The 20,474-nt window shown below is 64.5% G+C and overlaps 2 protein-coding genes across 13 annotated transcripts in view; one reads left to right on the forward strand and one right to left on the reverse strand.

Annotated features, from left to right (window-relative positions):
* The window catches only part of PIEZO1 (piezo type mechanosensitive ion channel component 1 (Er blood group)), a 54,196-nt gene extending 41,767 nt beyond the window's left edge, over positions 1-12,429 (forward strand). For 3 of the 6 annotated variants that reach the window (XM_027118978.1, XM_027118982.1, XM_027118979.1), the window contains 27 exons: positions 2,146-2,250; positions 2,843-2,996; positions 3,215-3,458; positions 3,527-3,623; positions 3,715-3,886; positions 4,282-4,371; positions 4,448-4,542; positions 4,787-4,855; positions 5,448-5,548; positions 5,850-5,931; positions 6,002-6,058; positions 6,147-6,319; positions 6,487-6,572; positions 6,760-6,951; positions 7,040-7,298; positions 7,369-7,557; positions 7,817-8,078; positions 8,305-8,428; positions 8,507-8,654; positions 8,735-8,949; positions 9,056-9,214; positions 9,295-9,442; positions 10,708-11,091; positions 11,169-11,539; positions 11,613-11,692; positions 11,785-11,974; positions 12,056-12,429. In XM_027118978.1, the coding sequence (XP_026974779.1) occupies positions 2,146-2,250; positions 2,843-2,996; positions 3,215-3,458; positions 3,527-3,623; positions 3,715-3,886; positions 4,282-4,371; positions 4,448-4,542; positions 4,787-4,855; positions 5,448-5,548; positions 5,850-5,931; positions 6,002-6,058; positions 6,147-6,319; positions 6,487-6,572; positions 6,760-6,951; positions 7,040-7,298; positions 7,369-7,557; positions 7,817-8,078; positions 8,305-8,428; positions 8,507-8,654; positions 8,735-8,949; positions 9,056-9,214; positions 9,295-9,442; positions 10,708-11,091; positions 11,169-11,539; positions 11,613-11,692; positions 11,785-11,974; positions 12,056-12,305 (4,496 nt within the window). In that variant the 3' untranslated portion in view covers positions 12,306-12,429. The remainder of the gene's footprint in view (positions 1-2,145; positions 2,251-2,842; positions 2,997-3,214; positions 3,459-3,526; positions 3,624-3,714; positions 3,887-4,281; positions 4,372-4,447; positions 4,543-4,786; positions 4,856-5,447; positions 5,549-5,849; positions 5,932-6,001; positions 6,059-6,146; positions 6,320-6,486; positions 6,573-6,759; positions 6,952-7,039; positions 7,299-7,368; positions 7,558-7,816; positions 8,079-8,304; positions 8,429-8,506; positions 8,655-8,734; positions 8,950-9,055; positions 9,215-9,294; positions 9,443-10,707; positions 11,092-11,168; positions 11,540-11,612; positions 11,693-11,784; positions 11,975-12,055) is intronic. The other 3 variants (XM_027118984.1, XM_027118980.1, XM_027118983.1) reach the window with 3 other exon arrangements.
* Positions 12,399-20,446, reverse strand: CTU2 (cytosolic thiouridylase subunit 2). 7 transcript variants are annotated; one of them, XM_027118990.1, is made up of 15 exons: positions 20,259-20,435; positions 19,540-19,614; positions 16,264-16,342; positions 16,060-16,119; positions 15,247-15,307; positions 14,747-14,856; positions 14,364-14,620; positions 14,096-14,231; positions 13,776-13,907; positions 13,420-13,511; positions 13,234-13,337; positions 13,004-13,136; positions 12,824-12,896; positions 12,667-12,725; positions 12,399-12,584 (listed from the first exon to the last, which is right to left on the reverse strand). In XM_027118990.1, exons 1-15 carry the CDS (start codon positions 20,321-20,323, stop codon positions 12,437-12,439), a joined length of 1,584 nt encoding a protein of 527 aa, XP_026974791.1. In that variant the 5' UTR covers positions 20,324-20,435; the 3' UTR covers positions 12,399-12,436. The 7 variants fall into 7 exon arrangements, with proteins under 7 accessions (XP_026974791.1, XP_026974792.1, XP_026974790.1 ...); XM_027118991.1 differs by having other exon boundaries at positions 12,824-12,893; positions 20,259-20,430; XM_027118989.1 differs by having other exon boundaries at positions 12,667-12,896; positions 14,186-14,231; positions 20,259-20,446.
* Positions 20,447-20,474: the final 28 nt, after the last annotated feature.

A 20,474-nucleotide genomic window follows, 5' to 3' on the forward strand; every position in this document is an offset into this window, starting at 1 on the left:
CAGGGGACCAGCACTCTGCCCCGCGCGTCCATGTCTGCTGACTCTCCCGTTGGCAGGACTTCACAAAATGGACGTTTTTGATTTCTGTTATTCCTGGTACGTTTGTTACTTGGCTTCTCTGCGAGGAGCTTTGATTTCTCTCCCTTCCTGCTCTGTTTCCTGTTGTCTTGTCAGCAGGTGCAGGGTTCTGTCTGAACGCTTTGTAATCCATCCTGTGTTCCCGTTCACGTTCAGAGCGTCTCAGAGGTGCCCGTGGAGCCCTGCAGGCAGGCCCTTTGACGTCCTCGTCAGTGTTTGTGGAAGTCAGGCCCCTGCCCTGGGAAAGGCCCCTTTTGGGTTACAGTCTCTGAGTTCTGGCTGAAGGGTAGCAGAAGCAGAGCAGAGTTCCTAAACGTTCTCCACCCAGTTTCCCCGACGTGAACGTCAGCCTCTGAAGCGACCCAGCACAGCACCCAAAGTTAAGAACCAAAATGGGGGCCAGGCCACCAACCACGGCCGGAGCCATGGGCTGCGTGACTGTCCCCAGGGGCCCCCACCGCTCTCTGTCCTCGGCCGGCTCCTTGGCCTCCTTTGTCTTTCATCTCCTTGAGACTGGGGGGAGCAGGAAGCGGTCGTTTGTAGAACACCCCTCACCCCAGCATCGATGGGTGTTTCTTCCTTAGACCAGGTTAAGCACTTTTGGCAAGAAAACCACAGTGCGTCACGCTGGGGCTGGTGTGTCTCATTGCGGGTGACACCCCCTTTTCACCAGTCTCGCCGCTGTCGCATGTTCACTTGCGGGGCAGGCTTAGGACCCGGCAGGAGTCTTGTCTCCCTGTAAACTCTCGCCCGCTGGTTTCAGCGTGCTCGGTGGATCCGCCCGCAGGGGCTGTTTGGTTTCTCACAGTGATTTTCTGTCTCCTGTGGTGATCGATTGGCATCATCTGTAAAGAAGAGCTGTGTCCCTTTTCCCTACTGATCTATCCGGTTGTTTACTTTATCTGTAGAGAGAGACTCTGGGCCTGTATCCCCAGGCTTCTGCTGCACTCCTGTCGCTGGTGCTGTGTCCACACTGTACCCGCGTTGGCCCTGGGATATGTCCTCAGTCTTGGGTCCGCCAGGTGCTGCTGCCTCAGGAGCCGCCCCTGCCTGCCCCCATCCCAGGAAGTCGCCCCCCACCCCCCGCCCTGGCGCCTGGTTCCTTACCCTGGAGGGTGGAATTCAGAAACCAAGACCTGGGCCCCGGGCGTGCGTGTTGCCATGCGGTGTCACTGCTCCTCCTTTGTCTTGGTGGACAGTGTCTGTCTTTTGTCAAGACGCCGTTTGCAAAGTTACTTAGGGCAGCTCCTTTCTTCCTGGCCCCTCCCAGGAGGCGCGTTATACACGCGCTGTCCAATTAGATCACCTGTCAGTCTGCGCTCCGTCCCCGGCTCCCTCAACCACGTAGTAGAATTCACTGTGTGGTGCTGACCAGCATGTAGAGCTGTGTCCGTCCCCAGGTTCCTGCCTCCCTCCCATCCCCAGCGCCCACCCTGGTCTCCATCCCTATGGTTTGCCTTTGGATGGTGTAACCTAGGAGTCTGGTTTATCTCATGAGATGTAGTTAAGGTGCATTGGGCTGTGGCCTGGATGACGCTTTGCTCACTCACGTTCCTTGCTGGGCAGTTTTCCACGGGTTGGGTGCACCAGAGCTGGCTTGACCTTTTCCCCCTCGGATGGCACTGGGCTGTTTCCAGGTCTGGGATGTCGGGGATAAGCTCCTGCGGACGTTCGTTCGTTGGGTGGTGCACAGGTGTTTGTGTGGCCGTGGTTTTCAGTTCTCTGGGATGACCACCCAGGGTGGTCCCGCCCCTTCACCTCCACGCCAGCACTTGGCATCCACATGGTTTTATTTTAGCCGTTCTGACAGGTGCACAATGGAGCCTCATTCGGGTCCACGCCGACTGTGGCCCACACGTGAGGCTGTGCCCCGCCCACCATGTGAGGCCGTGCCCCGCCCACCTGCCCATGCACCCCTCTCCAGCCACTGGCGCCCACGTCCGTGAGAACTGGGCTCGCTGGTCCTGTGTGCTCTGGAGGCTCCGGGTGGGAGTGGGTGTCCAAGCGACTCCCGGGGACGCTGGGGACGGGTTGGGGTGGTGGGTGACGTGCACCCTCTTCCCACAGACTACCCGTGGCGCTGGAGCCGCGCTATCCCCATGAACTCTGCCCTGATCAGGTGGCTGTACCTGCCGGACTTCTTCAGTGCCCCCAACGCCACCAACCTCATCAGTGAGTCCCCTGGGGCCCCTCGTGCACACACGGCACTGCTGGCCATGCAGGAAGCTGTGCGGGTTCCCGCGGGATAGGGGGCAGGCAGGCGCTGACCCTCCTGTGCGGCCAGTGAGGGCTGAACCGTCCGGGCCTTGTGGCCAGTCCAGTCCTACAGTTCCCCGCAGGGGCGTGTTCCGTGTGCCTGGTCCCACGGGTCCACCTCACATGTGCGCTTCCTGCCACACGGTGTGGGCGCAGGTGTGCACACAGGTATGGATGTGGGGGAGGACACGGGTGTGCAGACTGATGCCACGTGGTGTGCAGTCAGGCTCACGTTGGCCTCACTTCCTGACAGTCGTGTGGTGCACGTAGACCCCCACGTGTACATACGCAGAACGTGCACACAGGCAATGTGTTTCCCGACATCCGTGTGCGCATCCACGCTGTGTGTAGATGCCGGTGTAAACACGCATGCATGCTTCCGCCCAGGGCCTGGGGGATGAGGGCAGTGCCGGGCAGGAAGTGCCCTGCACCCCGTCGTGGGCCAGGCCTCTGTGCAGCCAGCGCTCCCCGGGGCGCGGCGCGGCAGTGGCCTCCTGTGTGCCCACAGATGACGTCCTCCTGCTGCTCTGCGCCTCCCAGCAGTGGCAGGTGTTCTTGGCCGAGCGCACGGAGGAGTGGCAGCACGTGGCAGGCATTAACACTGATGACCTGGAGCTGCTGCAGGGGGAGCCCAACCCCGTGCCCAACTTCATCCACTGCAGGTGGGCGTCGCAGAGGCCGCACGGCTCCCGGGGCTGACAGACGCGCCTGGGCTCAAGCGGGACCGAGCCAGGACGCGCGCTGCCAGGGGTGTCTCTGTGGCCGGGACGAGGGGCGGATGCTGACCCTGCAGCAGAGGGGCCGCCCGGGAGTTCCCCTGGTCCTGGGCTGCGGCAGAGGCGGCGGTGACCAGGGCCCAGAGTGACGCTCTTCCCGGCAGGTCCTACCTCGACATGCTGAAGGTGGCCATCTTCCGCTACCTCTTCTGGCTGGTGCTGGTGGTGGTGTTTGTCACGGGGGCCACACGCGTCAGCATCTTCGGGCTGGGCTACCTGCTGGCCTGCTTCTACCTGCTGCTGTTTGGCACCAGCCTGCAGCAGAAGGACACGCGCACCCGCCTCGTGCTATGGGACTGCCTCATTCTCTACAACGTCACCGTCATCGTCTCCAAGAACATGCTCTCGGTGAGCCCGGCCCCCAGCCCCCAGCCCCCGCCCAGGGGCGCCCAGGCTGACCCTCCTCCCGCCTTCAGCTCCTGTCCTGCGTCTTCGTGGAGCAGATGCAGAGCAGCTTCTGCTGGGTCATCCAGCTCTTCAGCCTCGTGTGCACGGTCAAAGGCTACTACAACCGTGAGTGGGCGAGGCAGGCGGCCGGGGCCCCAAGGCGCGTGGGGACGTACGCGGCTTCCAGGACCCTGACCTGGTTGGCGTCCATCCGCAGCTAAGGAGATGCTGGGCCGCGACCAGGACTGCCTGCTGCCTGTGGAGGAGGCGGGCGTCCTGTGGGACAGCGTCTGCTTCCTATTCCTGCTGCTGCAGCGCCGCGTCTTCCTCAGCTATTACTTCCTGCACGTCCGGGCCGAGCTCCGCGCCACTGCCCTGCAGGCCTCCAGGTGGGCCCCCCGCCGCACCCCGGGCCGTCCCTCCATGACGTGACCCGCCCCCTAGAGGGAGAACCAAGGAGACAGACCCGCTAGGACCTTCTCAGTACCCCGGTGGTGTGTGGCCTCGGCCCCGGCTCTGCCACCAGCTGGCGCTTTGGGCCGGTCGTGGCCACCGCGCTGGCCTGAGGGCGCATCCCTGCGCTTTGGCTGATGGGCCAGCGGCTCTCCCACCCCCCCCATCTTCTACCCCTGGAGGCTGCGGGAGGGTCTCTCTCTCCCAGAAGCAGCATGCAACAAGGCGGTGTTGAGCTCTGTGGGCTGGGCCCCTGCTGCTGTGAGTGGGCAGGGCCTGGGACACCAGGCTGAGCCGGAGCTAATGCCCCACCCCCGTTGCTGACCCACAGGGGCTTTGGCCTCTACAACGCTGCCAACCTCAAGACCATCGAGCTCCACCGCAGGGCGGAGGAGAAGTCGCTGGCCCAGCTGAAGAGACAGTAGGTGCCGTGTGGGTGGGGCCACGGGCTCTCTGGCCCCGCCCCACCCTGCGCTGAGCCACCTCCCGCCCGGCAGGATGGAGCGCATCCGGGCCAAGCAGGAGAAGCACAGGCACAGCCAGGCCAGGCGCGGCCACCTGCAGGGTTCCCTGGACCCCAGCCAGGAGTCAGGTGAGTGTGTCCACGCCTGGTGGAGCCTGCCTGCATCTGTGCCGTGTGGCATCCCACAGGGCTTCCAGCCCAACCACCCTGTGCCGCTTGGTCACTCTCTGTCCCCACGGGCCACGTGGCCGGCCCGTGACTGTCCGTCCGCACTTGTGGTCTGTCCTGCGCCCCACACGGCACCACATGTGGCCTGCCCCTTCGCTGCCCTGGGGGCTCCCCGCTGACTCACGCTCGCCCCGCCCCTCCACAGGGCCTGGCAGTGCAAGGGGCTCCTCGCCACGGCCACAGTGGTGGCAATCCTGGCTGGACCACGCCACAGGTACTGCCCCCACCTGGCCTGCCCTGGCTGCCCTCTCAGAGCTGCTGTGCGCCAGGCAGGCCTCCCACACCCTGGCCGCCGTCTCCGCCGGGACGGAGGGGGCGCGCCCTGCGCTGACCTGGCCAGCACCCCCAGGAGCCCCGTGCGTGGGCTCTCAAGTTCCCTGCTGAGCCCCGCTGTCGTCGGGCCACGTCCCCGACAACACGCTCTGTTGTCTCCTTCCTGACACGCGGGCTCGGAAGGCTGGATCCCCGCTGCCGGTCGGCACTGCCCCTGCTTTTCTCGCCCTGCCCTCACGCGTTTCTCTCGCCCAGTCTGGTCCCGTGCCACTGCTCCCGCCCGTGCCCCGTACACGTGCCACAGTCCCCCGGCGTGCCGCTCACCGCCTCCTGCCCCTGTGGCCATCGCTGGGGGGAGGGTGGCATGCAGGCCTTAGTCCAGGGTCGTAGGCTGTTGAGGGAGTCCAGCATGGCTAGGCTGTTCCCAGACCCACCCCGAACCGAGGAGACAGACCTGAGGGTCCGGGGGAGGAGGAGGGAGGTGCGGAGCCCAGCCACGGGGGCGGCCGGCTCTCAGTGACTCCTGCCCGCAGTCATCCACTCCGGGGACTACTTCCTATTCGAGTTGGACAGCGAGGAGGAGGAGGAGGTGCAGCCCGAGGAGGCCCAGCAGTCAGCACAGAGCGCCTTCCAGGTGAGCATGCGGGCTGGCGGGGCCGCTGTGGCCTGCAGACGGGCTCAGCGTATGTTGGACACACATTCTCCTGTCCGTCTTCGGGCCCTTGGCTCTCAGCACGGGGCCTGGCGCTGACAAGCAGGACGTGCTGGGTGGGCGGCATGCACCGCCCAGTCCTCCCCCCACAGCTCCATGGCCCGTTTCCTGCCCAGGCGCAGGGAGCTGACAGCCCCCAGCTGGGTCTCCTGGCCCCAGGCTCCTCGGCTAACGGGATCAGGTCAGGGGAGGCCACGTGCTAACCCGGGGCCCTGGCCTGCAGATGGCGTACCAGGCGTGGGTGACCAATGCCCAGACGGTGCTGCACCAGCAGCGGCAGGAGCAGGCAGGGCCGCTGCCCACGGGTGAGTCCGGCGGCTGGCGGGTTGCAGGGAGGTGGGGCTGCAAGGCGCTGACCAGTACCCCTGTGCCCAGGCGGTGACCCCAGCCAGGAGGCAGAGCTGGCAGAGGGCTTGGAGGATGGGGTAGCCGGTGAGTTGGCCCGAGGGCTAGGGGCTGGGGCGCTGGGGGGCTCCCACTAGCCGTCCCTCCAGCACCGCATGCCTCGCCCTCGCCGCAGGCCGCAGCCACGTGATGCAGCGAGTGCTGAGCACCACGCAGTTCCTGTGGGTCCTGGGCCAGGCGCTCGCGGACGAGCTGACGCGCTGGCTGCATGACTTCACGCGGCACCACCGCGCCATGAGTGACGTGCTGCGTGCTGAGCGCTACCTGCTCACGCAGGAGCTGCTCCGGGTGAGTGGCCGCACTCCACACTCCACACCACGCCCACTGCGGGCACCCCCTGCACTCCACACCACGCCCACTGCGGGCACCCCCTGCACTCCACACCACGCCCACTGCGGGCACCCCCACGCCTTCTCGCCCACCGCGGCTGCCCTGAGCCCCTCGCTGCCCTGCAGGGCGGAGAGGTGCGCCGGGACGTGCTGGACCAGCTGTATGCCAGCGAAGCTGAGATGATCCGTGATGCACTGAGCACCCCGTCCAGGTAGGAGCGGGACCCACCCCGCCCGGCCTGTCTTTGGCCCAGAGTGGGGTCCAGCCCCGGCACCTGAGCTGCTGCACAGGGCCAGGCAGCCGGCTGGGCCCTCATCCACCGAGACCCCGAAGCCCTCCAGGGCCGCCCCAGAGCCTGAGGGGTGCACAGGCCCCCTTGTGACCCGTCCGTCTTGCAGCGGGCTGGGGGCGGAGGAGCCACAGAGCAGCGTGACCGAGGACATCAGCAGCCCTCTGAGCGCCAGCTGTAACACCCAGAGCAGCGGCGAGGAGATGGTCCCCGAGCCCAGGGCTTCCTTGCACGGCTCCCGGGAGCTTCCCACCAGCGGCCGCGCCAGAATGCGCACAGCCAGCGAGCTGCTCCTGGACAGGTGCGCGGGGAGGGGTGTACGGGGGGAGGGCTGGTGGCCCCAGGCCCGCCTGGTGGCCCCAGAGGCTCTGAGCCTGGTCCCCCGGCAGGTGCCTGCACATCCCGGAGCTGGAGGAGGCCGAGCGATTCGCGGCGGGACAGGGCCGCGTGCTGCGGCTGCTGGAGGCCGTGTACCAGTGTGTGGCCGCCCATTCAGAGCTGCTCTGCTACTTCGTCATCATCCTCAACCACATGGTCACCGCCTCGGCTGCCTCCCTGATGCTGCCCGTGCTGGTCTTCCTGTGGGCCATGCTGTCCATCCCACGGCCCAGCAAGCGCTTCTGGATGACGGCCATCATCTTCACCGAGGTGGGCATCGTGGCTGGCAGTGGGGGTGGGGGTCGGGGGCTGGCGCCCCGCTGACTCCTCTCGCCTGCAGGTCACGGTGGTCGCCAAGTACCTGTTCCAGTTCGGCTTCTTCCCCTGGAACAGCTACGCCGTGCTGCGGCGCTATGAAAACAAGCCCTACTTCCCGCCACGCATCCTGGGCCTGGAGAAGAGCGACAGCTACATCCAGTACGACCTGCCGCAGCTCATGGTGCTCTTCTTTCATCGCGCCCAGCTGCTGGTGAGCGCACGCGCCGCGCAGGGCTGCTGCCTCCCGCGCACACACACATGGGCACACAGCACACAGGGCCGCTGCCTCTCGCACACACACACACATGCGGGCACACAGCACACACGGCCGCGCACACGCCCAGCCACCTTGCTCCGAGGCAGGCCGGATGCCATGAGGCCCAGTGTGGGCTTGGCCACCTCACCCGCGCCATGTGCTGCCCAGCGCTGCCACGCCGGCCTCCTCACCAGCCCTGTACATCCCTCCACAGTGCTATGGCCTCTGGGATCACGACGAGGACCCTGTCCCGAAGGAGCGTGACAGGGGTGGTGGGAAGGACAAGGCGGCTGAGGAGGAGCCGGCCCTGCTGGGACCCCAGGGGGAGCCAGGGGTGGCCAGGGCCCCCACTGAGGACGACATCCCAGTGGAAGCAAAGGACGGGTCCCCAGAGCCCCGTGACGAGAGGCGCGTCAGCCTGCGTCTCAGGAAGAGAAGGAAGGAGAGCACAGGACCCAGAGGACGGGAAGCCACTGGTACGAGGGCCCGGCCACGTGCAGCCATCGCGGCCCACCTGGTGGAGCCACTGCCCAGCAGCGTCCCTGATGGCCACTGCTGGTGACCCTCAGTGGGGGGAGGGGGTCCCTGCACTCAGTCCGGTCTGTGAGGGGGGGCAATAGCAGCCCCTGTGGGGTCTGAGCCGGGCCCAGCCCGTACCATGGGCTCCGTCAGCAGCGGCTGCTCCCCCCCCACCCCGCCCAGAAAGCGAGGACGACAAGGAGGTGGGAGCAGAGGCGGCGGCTGCAGAGAGCGAGGAGAGGCAGAGCCGCCACTGCACAAGAGTGAGGGCCCTGGGGCTCCGGCTGCAGAGCTTCTGCCTGTCCCTGTGAGTGACCCGGCCCGGAGCGCCCAGGCCAGGGTGGGTGGGAGGAGTGGGGCCTGGACTGAGGCCACTCGCCTGCAGGGCCTGGAGCGTGTACTGGCCTGTAAGGCGCTTCTTCCACGACATTCTGCACACTAAGTACCGCGCGGCCACCGACGTCTATGCTCTCATGTTCCTGGCCGACGTCGTCGACTTCGTCATCATCATGTTCGGATTCTGGGCCTTTGGGGTGAGTTGGGTCTCAGGGCCCCCACGAGCATAGCCCCACATCTGCGGCCACGCCCCTGACCTCTGCTCTCCCGGCCACAGAAGCACTCGGCGGCCACAGCCATCACGTCCTCCCTGTCAGACGACCAGGTGCCGGAGGCCTTCTTGGTCATGCTGCTGATCCAGTTCGGCACCATGGTCGTCGACCGCGCCCTCTACCTGCGCAAGACCGTGCTGGGCAAGCTGGCCTTCCAGGTGGTCCTGGTGCTGGCTGTGCACCTGTGGATGTTCTTCATCCTGCCCGCCGTCACCGAGCGGTAGGTGCCGGGGCTCCCCGCTGTCACCGAGCGGTAGGTGCCGGGGCGGGGACCGTGGAGCTCCGGCCTCACAACAGGCACCTGCCCCGGCTCCTGTCCCATCCAGCATGTTCAGCCAGAACGCGGTGGCCCAACTGTGGTACTTCGTCAAGTGCATCTACTTCGCCCTGTCCGCCTACCAGATCCGCTGCGGCTACCCCACCCGCATCCTCGGCAACTTCCTCACCAAGAAGTACAACCACCTGAACCTCTTCCTCTTCCAGGGGTGAGTGTGGCCGGCCTGGGCACCTGCGGCAGGGCTGCCCTCCCCACCGGCCCTCCTGACGGTGCCCCGGTATCCGGCAGGTTCCGGCTGGTACCATTCCTGGTGGAGCTGCGGGCTGTGATGGACTGGGTATGGACGGACACCACGCTGTCCCTGTCCAACTGGATGTGCGTGGAGGACATCTATGCCAACATCTTCATCATCAAGTGTAGCCGAGAGATGGAAAAGGTGCCCGGGCCCTGGGGTGGGGGTAGCAGGGGACTCCCCACTGGGGTCCCTCCTGGGGTTCACAGCCCAGGAAACATGAGTCCCGAGAGCATCATCCTAAAAACTTCCTGGAGGCCAGAAGGGGCTTCTTCGAGGGGACAGTGAATGTGGCCGTGTTGGGGTGGCCAACCACAGAGGGGCCTGAGCAGACGCCGGGCAGGAGAGGCCTGGCTTCTTGGGCCCTGGTCCACTAGCACGGGTCGTGGTGTGGGCACTAAAATGTTAATTGGGTTTTCGTGCTTTTTTTTTTTTTTTTAGCAGTTTTATTGATAAAATTCACACACCCCGTTTGGTGGTTTCTAGTCTATCAGACTGAGGCAACCGTCAGCACAGTCAATTTAAGATAGTGCCCATCATCCGGGGAGAAGCCCCACTCCCACTAGCAGTCAGTCCCCAGCCCCGGCCCCTGTTCGTCTTCTACACGGATGTGCCTGTGCCTGTGGTGCCGTTTACATGGAGTCACGGGACGCGTGGCCTTCCGCGACTGGACTTCACGCTTCTCTCAGCGTGACGTGGCCTAGGACACCTTTTGGGTGCCCTAAAAAACGCCCCCATGGCCATTCACGTCCAGAACCGTGGCCACAGGCCCCCTTTTCTCCCGGGTGCACACCCAGGAGTGGAACTGCCGCGTGGGTGTTGCCTGGCGGGGGCACCATCCTACCTGCCCACGTGTTACTGTGTGATCTCGCCGGTCCTGGTAGGGGTGAAGCGGTGTCTCACTGCAGTTCTGCTTGCATTTCCTGGTGACTAATAACGTCGAGCATCTTTTCCTGTGCTTGTCGGTCACTCGTGTGTCACCTTTGGGGAGACGTCCGCTCACATGTCTTGCCGGCTTTTTCTTGGGTGGTTTCTATTGCTGTGAGAGTTCTTTGTGTATCCCGAACACTAGATGCTTCTCAGAGAGGTTTGCCCCAAAGGCTTTTCCCGTTTTAGGTCTTAGGTTCCAGTTCACTTTTGCCGAGGGTTTAAGGGCCCAGCGTGACTCTTCAGCACGTGGGTGTCCAGCCGCCCCTCTGCAGAGTCGCAGAGGAAAGGTCTGTTTCTGGCTCTGGGCTCTACTCCCCGGTCCCCACTGTCTTCACTGCCACGGCTTCAGTTTCAGTGCTCAGTCAAGGCGGAGCCTGAGACCACGGCGCCCGCCGCCACAGAGCAGGGAGGCAGGCTGCTCGGCACGGCGCAGAGCCGCACTGGGTGACCTGTACTGCCCCACGCCCCCCCACCCCCAGAAATACCCCCAGCCCAAGGGGCAGAAGAAGAAGAAGGTCGTCAAGTACGGTATGGGCGGCCTCATCATCCTGTTCCTCGTGGCCATCATCTGGTTCCCGCTGCTCTTCATGTCCCTCGTGCGGTCCGTGGTCGGCGTCGTCAACCAGCCCACTGACGTCACCGTCACCCTCAAGCTGGGTGGCTACGAGGTGAGCGGCCCCTGCCCGGGAGACGAGCTCGCCCTCCTGTGGCTGCTGGTGGCCTGGGGCGGGGGCTCCCGTAGCGCCACGTCACCGTGTCTCCACCGCCAGCCCCTGTTCACCATGAGCGCCCAGCAGCCGTCCATCGTGCCCTTCACGCACCAGGCCTACGAGGAGCTGTCCAAGCAGTTTGACCCCCACCCGGTGAGTGCCCCCAAACGCAAACGCCGGGATGGGAGGGGGCCTGGCTGCGCCCCGCTGAGGTGCCGCCCTCTGCGCAGCTGGCCATGCAGTTCATCAGCCAGTACAGCCCTGAGGACATCGTCACGGCGCAGATCGAGGGGAGCTCCGGGGCCCTTTGGCGCATCAGCCCACCAAGCCGGGCGCAGATGAAACGGGAACTGTACAACGGCACTGCCGACATCACCCTGCGCTTCACCTGGAACTTCCAGAGGTGCGTCCCGGGACAGGAGCGGCCGGGCGGGGGGGGGGGGCACGCCCATGGGGGTCACACCTCGTGCTGTCGTAGGGACCTAGCCAAGGGCGGCACGGTGGAGTACACCAACGAGAAGCACACCCTGGGCCTGGCCCCCAACAGCACCGCCCGGAGGCAGCTGGCCAGCCTGCTGGAGGGCACCTCAGACCAGTCCGTGTGAGTGGGGCCTGGGGGCCGGGGGGCTGCGCGAGGGCTGGGCTGGGCCTGACCTGCCGGCCTCCTCCCGCAGGGTCATCCCCCACCTCTTCCCCAAGTACATCCGTGCCCCCAACGGGCCTGAAGCCAACCCCGTGAAGCAGCTGCAGCCCAGTGAGTGGGGCGGGGGTGCCAGGGCGGGGGTGCCGGCCGTGGCCTCGGCCCCGGACGGGGCGGTGGCCTGATGCCTCCTGGTTCCGACCCAGACGAGGAGGCCGACTACCTGGGCGTGCGCATCCACCTGCGCAGGGAGCGCGTGGGCTCGGGGGCGGCTGGCTTCCTCGAGTGGTGGGTCATCGAGCTGCAGGACTGCCAGGCTGACTGCAACCTGCTGCCCATGGTCATCTTCAGCGACAAGGTCAGCCCGCCCAGCCTGGGCTTCCTGGCCGGCTACGGGTGAGTGCGGCGGGGCCGGGGTGCGGGCTTGGGGTACGGGCCAGGCCGTAGCCCCGACGCTCACTCACCGCCCACCTGCAGCATCATGGGGCTGTACGTGTCCATCGTGCTGGTCATCGGCAAGTTCGTGCGCGGCTTCTTCAGCGAGATCTCGCACTCCATCATGTTTGAGGAGCTGCCGTGCGTGGACCGCATCCTCAAGCTGTGCCAGGACATCTTCCTGGTGCGGGAGACTCGGGAGCTGGAGCTGGAGGAGGAGCTGTACGCCAAACTCATCTTCCTGTACCGCTCGCCCGAGACGTTGATCGCGTGGACGCGCGACAAGGACTAGGGACGCCCCGGCCCGGCGCAGGACTGCTGTCTCTTACCGTCCTCCCTGTGGGGCCCGGCGGCCCGGCACCCCCTGCCCACTCGTACTGTAGAGTTTTCTAATTAAAACCTTTTATTTATACAAACGGGTGATCACAGGCCATCCGCGCCTTCCTGCTCCGCCAAGGTCGCGCCCGGCCGTGCCCCGTCCTCGTGGGCCTGCTCCGCCGAGGTCGCGCCAGGCCGTGCCCCGTCCTCGGCCTCCAGCAGACGCTCCTGGATCTCCTGCTCAGCCTCGGCCCTGGGGAAGCCGCACGCTGGGAACCGAGACCCAGAAGGACCCCTCCTAGCCACCCCGCCCACCCCAGCAGAGCGGGCAGTACCTCTGGCTGCGGAGCTGGGCCTCGGCCAGTATGTAGGGTGGCAGGGGATCCAGGGAGGGCTGCAACAGAGAGCTGACGTTGGTGCCGGGGCTGCGCAAGCACAAACCCAGGCCAGTGCCCACCTGCCCCCTTGCGCGGGGGAGAGGCTTCCACTCACCAAGTCCTTCATATTCACACGGCAGCCATAGCACAGCTGCTCCATCACGCAGGCGCGGGGGTCGTCCTCCTCCCTGCGGGAGCAGAAGGCTCAACGAGGGCCCGAGGGCACCCCTCCCCTGTGCAGCCGCGAGGTGCCGACCATGGCGGGTGGGGCTGACAGGACAAGGCAGGGACTCACATCCTGCAGCAGTGCTGGGCCCTGCCCATCCCGCTGTGGCAGCAGGACACGGTGGGCGCCTCAGCCTCTGCGACGGGGGGCTGCGTCTGGGGGAGCTGCGAGGAGGTCTGGGCCCCAAAAGCCGTGGCACTGTCTGCAAGCAGAGAGGAGCTGAGGGGACCTCGGGGGCCGCGGAACCCCCACGCCCACTCGCCGGTGCCTCTCCCCTGGCACCCTGTGCAGGGACACACCAGCAGTGTCGACGTCCAGCACACACATGCAGAGCAGGCAGCGGGGCCCGGGGGTGCCGGCAGCACAGCCGTCCCTGGGCGCCTTCACCAGCTTCTCGCTCGTCCTGGGGGTGGGGGACAGGGCACCATCGGCTGGGGGGCTCCACTCCCTCCCAGGACCCCCTCCCGGTACCCACACACACCCACCTGTACACAGTGCTGACCGTGGAGGGGAACTGGGCCTGCAGCCTGAGAATGAAGGCCTCCATCAGCCGGTGGATGCTGGCCTTTTCCGGGGCCTGTGAGCAATGAGACGGGGGCTGGTCAGGGCCCGCTGAGAGCAGGGAGCACGGGCTTCTCTACAACACCAGCCCGAGAGCCTGCGGTGCAGCCAGCCAGGGCCCCTGCTCTTGAGCGTCCCTGTCGTTAGACAAAGCATCGCCGACAAATGTCAGGCTGCCCCACTGTCCCTCCCCACGTGCATGACCCCCAGCTGGGCACCCTCCTCCCTCGAGAGCCCCCCCTTCCCGGAGAGCATGACATGTGGCGCGGGCACCGCTGACCTTGGTGTCGACGGCCGGCGTGAAGACGGAGGGGACAGCAAACAGGCGGTTGTAGAAGGCGACCTCCTTCAGCGTGTGCTCGCGCATGGGCCGCACCACCACTACGTCGCCGTGTCGCTCGTCTGAGAAGCCCTGGGGGCGGGGGACACAGCGTTCCCTGCCGCCTGCAGCTGACCGGCTCACAGCACCCCCTCCCTCCCTGCCAGCTGGGGGGGTCACGGGCTCCCCCCGCCTCGCGGGCAACCCGACTCAGGAGATGCCGCGTCAAGAGAAAGGGGCCAGGAGGGTGGGGACGGGGCCCTGGGCAGCTGCAGGCGCACCGTGTCCCAGGCGAGGAAGGCCCCTCTCCCCAGTGCCAGGCTGGTCATGAGCTTGACGGCCAAGCGGGTGCAGCTGTCCCCCGTCATCACCTTGGAGTAGCCGTGGGTCCGGGCCACATGCAGGATCAAGTGGGTCCTGCAGGGCAGGGCAGGGGGTCTCAGGAGCCCAGGTAGGGTAGGCCCAGAACTCCGGGGGGCAGGGGGGAGAGGGTCTCAGGACCTGGGTGGGAGGAACAGGGCTGGCACCCTGGGGTGGCAGGGAACTCACCGCAGCGTCTGCAGAAGTTCCTCCTTGGCCGTCAGCGTCTTCACTGAGTTGAAGAGTCTGGACAGAGCCTCAGTCTGGCCGGCTGTGGGCGGCCCAGCCCGGCCCTGGGGGTGCTGGGGGCAGGGCCGGCTCTGCTTCTCCTCCCCCAGGGCATGGTGCTGCTGCAGGAAACTGTCCACGGCCGCCTTGTAGGCTCCCTCGGTCCCCACCGGCTCCCGGGCAGAGCAGCGCAGCACAGACGGCGGCAGGCTGAACACCTTGTGTGTATTTAGGGGGAGGGAGGGCGTGAGGGCCAGCCCACCCCACGTGGGGAAACAGGCTGGCGCCCCTCTTGGACACCCAGCAGTCACCCCGGGGCGCTCTAGCAGGGACAGCCTGCCCACCTCTTCCAAGGCGACGATGTGCCACGGGAAGCCGACGGTCTGCAGGACCAGCTTCGCCTCGGCCAGGGTTTTTGCTCGGTCCTCCGGGCTCCGGCCACAGGCTGCTCCCTCTGAGAACCGCAGGCAGAAAGGAGAGCAAGGTCAGGGCCAAGGCCATTGCACCCTGGAGGGCAGCAGTCTCTGGACGCTGACCTGTGTCCTTGCAGGTCGTTTTCAGAGTGGCTGGTGGGTTCTCTGTTTTGGTTGGGGAAAAAAGGGGGGCAGAGAAGGGCAAAGAACTCGCCCTTCTCACTCAGTGCCCTTGACCCCATGACAGACGCCAGGCAGATGCTCCCGCCCAAACCTGGACGGTCTGAGATTTAAGACGGCAGCGGTGCTGCCTGTCGAACACGGGCATCATCTCGAGAGAAACGCCCCCACCAGGGCTTTGTGTGGGCACAGCGCCAGCCGTCAGTGGGCCCAACCGAGCACCACGGCCCAGGAGAAGCAGCGACACGTACCATCGGCGAAGACAACCCCTGGCACGAAACGCAGTCTCTTGGCAGAATCTTGACTCAGGCCCTGGGGTGGACATGAAAGGGCCTCAGGTCCACAGCCAGGCGCTGGACAGAGCCGGGGCGGGCCGCTGCTCTCACAGCCTCCGGCCAGGGCTAGGGGACCAGGAGGCGAGCGCAGAAGGCCAAGCACAGAAGCGCTGTGCTGAAGCCCTGGGCCGCCTCCCGTTAGCCCTGGTACAGACCGGCCCACAGCCCCTCACAGAGCCCAGGGAATCCGTGCGTGTCCCACGCGGGCCAAGGCCTCCGACGCCCAAGCTGAGCCTGCCGGGCGCCGCCCCCAAGCCCCCTGCCAGTCTCCGCCCTGCGCCCCTCCGCCACCCGGCCGCGCCCCGGCTCCTCTGGGTCTCCCCTCAAACTTCTCAGGGAAGCCACCCTGCCCCCCGCCAGAACCAGGCCCTCTAGGCCCCCGAAACGCCTGCTCGTTTCACCGTCCTGACACACCACCAGGACTGCGGGGAGGGCCCTGGGCCCCGGGACACTCTGAGGGGCGCTCTGGCGTGGCACACACGGCTTCCCAGCAACGTGCTTCTAACGCAGTCCAGCAAAGGGAAGGGGTGCTAAACCGGGAAATGGCTGGCACTCTGGACACCACTTCGGGGGCCTGTGCCTCTTGTGCACACGTCCCAGAGCCCTCGGGTGTCCTAGCTGGGGAGTGGGCCTTTCCCCCCAGCCCCAAGCAAGAGCCCCTCAGTGCCAGCCCCCCACCCTGGAGCTCGACCGGGCACAGCCTGGGTGCAGGACGGTGTGCAGGCGTACCTCAAGGACCTGCCAGAGCATGGAGCTGGACGAAGGCCCCCCGGACCACGCCAGGAGCACCTGGGGGAGAAGGAACATCACCGGAGGCACTGCGCCCCCAACATGCCCCAGCCCCGCCCACGGACGTCAGGCCACCCCCCAAGTGCAGGCGTGAGGGAGGCGGCCGGGACAGGCCACCTGCGGGGGGGGGGGCGCCACACCCACCTTCTCCCCCGGGAAGACCAGCCGGTTCTTTCCAAGCACGGCTCTGAACTTGTGGACGTAAAAGACCTTGAAACAGTCCCTGCAACACAGAGCAGCAGCAGCTGCGGCAACACCGCCCAGGCCACCCGCCCGCCGAGAGGATGGGGAAGCTGTCCACCCCTGCCTCGTGGAAGGACAGCCTAACGCTCCGCCGGGTTACGTTCTCTTCTGGCAACTTCCACCCTTAAAGCACTGTCTTGACGTCAAGGCTGCGCCCAAAGACTGGCAAGGGGAGCCAGGGGTGAGGGGTTCTCACCAACTGTGGCTGCCCCAGGATGGGCCTCACATCACACTGGAAGGCCCGCTTGGGTCACCCCCAATTCTCACCACTGTGAACTGCAGCTACTCAGGCAGGCCCAGCTGGCGGAAGGGATGGAAGGGCATGCACGGGGCAAGGCCACCCTGACCCTTCCCTAGGCAGAGTAGCTGACCCCTTCCAAGACCCCCGTGGGGAGGCACTGAGCAGGCTGTGGGGTCAGGGGACTAGCGTCCTAAAGCCCCACACTGGCCTCCAGAAATGCCCAGGAGGCTCCCACAAACGCGGAGAACCATAACTTCAACAGGGCCTGGGACTCTGCATTCTTGGCCAGCCTTCCAGCTGAGCCTGGGGCTCACCAGGTCAGAGGTTCTTAGCCTTGGCCGCACATGAGAATCACTCAGGCCGACCACGTCAGGATGTATCAGGTGAGACCCAGGCACCCACGTTTAAAAGCTCCCCAGGGCAGCTCCCTGGCGGTCCAGCAGTTAGGACTCGGCGCTCTCACTGCCGTGGCCCGGGGTCCACGCCCGGTTGGGGAACTAAGATCCCGCAAGCCGCAAGGGATGAGAAGAAGGGAAGGAAGCAAGGGAAGGGAAGGGAAGAGAAGGGAGAAGAGGGAGGGAGGGAAAATAGAAACAAAGAAACAAAGACTTCCCTGGTGGTCCAGTGGGTAAGACTCCACGCTCCCAATGCCGGGGGCCTAGGTTCGATCCCTGGTCGGGGATCTAGATCCCACATGCCGCAACTAAGAATCCACATGTGGCAACTAAAAAGTCCACATGCCACAACCAGGAAGTCTGCATGCTGTAACAAAGATCCCGCATGCCGCAACTAAGACCCAGCATGGCCAAGATAAATTAACAAACGGTGAATATAAACAAAAGAAAGAAATGTAAGAAAAAAAGGAAAAAAGAAGAAAGGAAAGAAAGGAAAGAGAGAGACGAAAAGACAGAAAGATGGGAAGGAAGGAAAGGAGAAATAGAAGAGAGAGAAAAAAAGAGAGAGAGAAAGACAGACAGAGAGACAGAAAAGAAGGAAGGAAAGGAAAAAAGGGAAGAAAGGGAAAGGAGAGAAAGGAAGGAAGAAAGAGAGAGAGAGAGAGAGAGAGAGAGCGCGCGCAAGCTCGCTCCCCAGCAGGCAGCCAAGGTGGACAACAGTGCGGCGCAGCAGGGAGCGGAGCGGCCCCAAGCCTGGGGCTCTGCCCCCATATCTATTTCCTTCTTCCTGTACGCACGTGCTGGTATCACAGCAGTCCCCCCAACCCCGAGCAGGCACCACTTACGAAATGCCGACCAAACACCCCGAGGCACCTCTGTGGATGGTAACTCAACTGGGTTTTAGCAGCAAATCACTGGGGCTCCGGGACCCCAGGAGACCAGCCGTGGGAGTGACTCCTGGAAGTCCGGGCCCGGGAGGCCCCTCAAGCAGACACAGATGCTCGCGGCGGCGCCGAGGACCCCGCGGCGGCTGCGCCCACGTCTCCCCAGCACCACCAGGCTCCTGCAGCCACACGCGCCCTGTGGGTCGGGCCAGGCCAGGGCTTCCGACACGCTGAGCCTCTCCGTCACTGAGGAAACTTGCTCAAAACCTAGCTTGCAGAACCTGCACCCTGGAAAATCAGCCTCCCGTCTCTTCCCGGGACTCGGCAAGCGGGGGAGGGGGAGCTCTGGGCCCAGCAGGAGTCGCTGCAGCCTGTCTTCTTATCTGTGAGTTCTCCAAACAGACTGGAGAGTTCATTGTTTCTAGATGCTCTTACGTGCTTAAAGCGGTGACTTCCTTGCCTAAAACGTACTTCCTGATGGCACACACCAAGTCTACTAGGCCCCCCAAAGACGGGCAAGCATGCGAGAATCCAGGGAAAACAACTTATTCCGTCCCTTCGGTTTCTCTTCCGGAAACTTTTAGAAAGCAGAGTCCAGTACTCTGGAAGACCAATTTAAAAATGTGAGCCCATCACTCATTCAACATGCATTCACTCGCTATACAAAGCATGCAATGTCACCAGAAATTCATAGGTATAAAACGGGAGACAGGCCCTGCCCTTGTGGAGCTATGAATCCAGTGAACGTGATCAGACACTGGAAGTTATGATTCAAGGGCGATGTGGCAGGGCCACAGAGAGCTTCAGATAAAACCGAATATGCTCAGGCCTCTCTGGGAATAAGCCCCTGCTGTCCAAAGGTCCTCCCAGAGCTGGGAGAAGACTACAGCCCGCCTTCCATCTCTCTCTCTCTCTCTCTCTCGCAAGTCAAACAGCATCATGAAGAACACCTGCCAGAGACCCCAGGATGCTCCAATCTGCCCCTATATGCGTTCCAGCTGCCCCAAAGAGCTCCTCCCGCACACCACGCTCCACGTTCACTCCCAACTCTCCCCGTAAGCTCCATCAATACCTTCCTGCCACCTGACCAATGGCTGGATGTTGGGAGAATGGCATTCACACAAGAAACCTGCACACACACAGACACGCCAGCAGGATGTTAGAAGCAGGAGTAAAGTGGTAAGATGCTTTCAAAAGCAAGAAACAAAGCCACAGGACTTCCGTGGTGGCACAGTGGTTAAGAATCCGCCTGCCAATGCAGGGGACACAGGTTCAAGCCCTGGTCCGGGAAGATCCCACATGCAGCGGAGCAGCTAAGCCCGTGTGCCACAACTACTGAGCCTGCGCTCTAGAGCCCGTGAGCCATAACTACTGAAGCCCACGTGCTACAACTACTGAAGCTCGTGCACCTAGAGCCCGTGCTCTGCAACAAGAGAAGCCACCGCAATGAGAAGCCTGCGCACCGCAATGAAGAGCAGCCCCCACTCACCGCAACTAGAGAAAGCTCGTGCGCAGCAACAAAGACCCAACACAGCAAAAAATAAATAAAAAATAAAATAATTTTTTTTTAAAAAAAACAAAGCCACAGATATGGGGGCAGTACTGGTTACTGAGTGAAACCGCGTGTACCAGGTCGCCTGCCACCTCCATGCCTCACCTGCAGAAGGCATCTCCGGCTCGGATCACCACGACAGGCAGGCCTTCCTTGCACTTCACACACTTTTGCTCACGGCTTGAGACGTGGGCGGGGGGGAGGAGGGGAGAGAACAGGAACACAGGTTACAACCCTCTCCCGGGGGCTTCAAGGAGACCGTAGCCTGTTTCTCACCCCAAACTGTTGTACGAGGTCACTGGGACCCGGGGCGGGGGGGGGGGGGGAACCACACAAACCACGGCTTGTATCTTATCCAAACTACCACTGTGGGGAAAGACCAGGGCCCTGGGGAGATTTCAGTCTGTTAAAGCCAGCTCAGTGGGCTCAATCTCTCAGGGGCTGGCACAAGTACAGAGTCAACTCGCTCTCTGCGGCCCTGGAAGGGAGAAGTGGAGCCAGCGAGTAGAAGAGACAGGGAGGCCGACTTTCCTCGCCTCCCTGTAAGGACAGCTTGGTCAGGGGCGAAGCCGTCCCACTGGCTGCAAGAATTAGAGGTGCGAGAGCGCACAGTGTTTACCACGGGCTTGCCAGGCACTCTCCGGGAGCTGCGGAGTGAGGTCCAGCCCCGACCTGAGGTTCCGGGGCTCCTGGGCCCCTCCCTCGGCGGTCTCCTGGCTTCCCGGGGCCCTGAGCGTAAAGCGCGGGCCGGCCCCTCGGGGCAGGGCTCGCCGTCCGCGGGAGCGCCGGAAAGAAAGCGGCGAGTGCGGCCGTCCAACTCTTACCAGGGCCGTGGCGGCGGCGGCCCCGCGGGCGCGGGCTCCCGATAGTCGTCGCCCACCTCGCACATGGCTGCTCCGTGTCACGGGGCGGCGGCGGCGGCGGCGCGCCCCGACTACATCATCAAGGCGCCGGCGCGTCCCTGACGCGCGGGCGAGGGGAGAGCGCTCCCTATGACGTCATCCAGGCGCCGGCGCGGCCGTGACGCGCAGGCCGGGGGG

This window comes from Aethalodelphis obliquidens, unplaced genomic scaffold (assembly GCF_003676395.1).
Source record: "Aethalodelphis obliquidens isolate GAN/ISIS:26980383/991018 unplaced genomic scaffold, ASM367639v1 scaffold20, whole genome shotgun sequence".
NCBI lineage: Eukaryota > Metazoa > Chordata > Mammalia > Artiodactyla > Delphinidae > Aethalodelphis > Aethalodelphis obliquidens.

Bases quoted from the DNA above. Each gene is read 5' to 3' on its own strand.
- CTU2 (XM_027118987.1), bottom strand. From the start codon at position 20,323: ATGTGCGAGGTGGGCGACGACTATCGGGAGCCCGCGCCCGCGGGGCCG. The intron at 16,343-19,539 runs GTGAGGCATGGA...TCTGTGTTGCAG, and splicing joins GCCGGAGATGCCTTCTGCAG to GGACTGTTTCAAGGTCTTTT. The intron at 12,585-12,666 runs GTACTGCCCGCT...CGGCTTCCCCAG, and splicing joins GCCCAGCTCCGCAGCCAGAG to GGCCGAGGCTGAGCAGGAGA.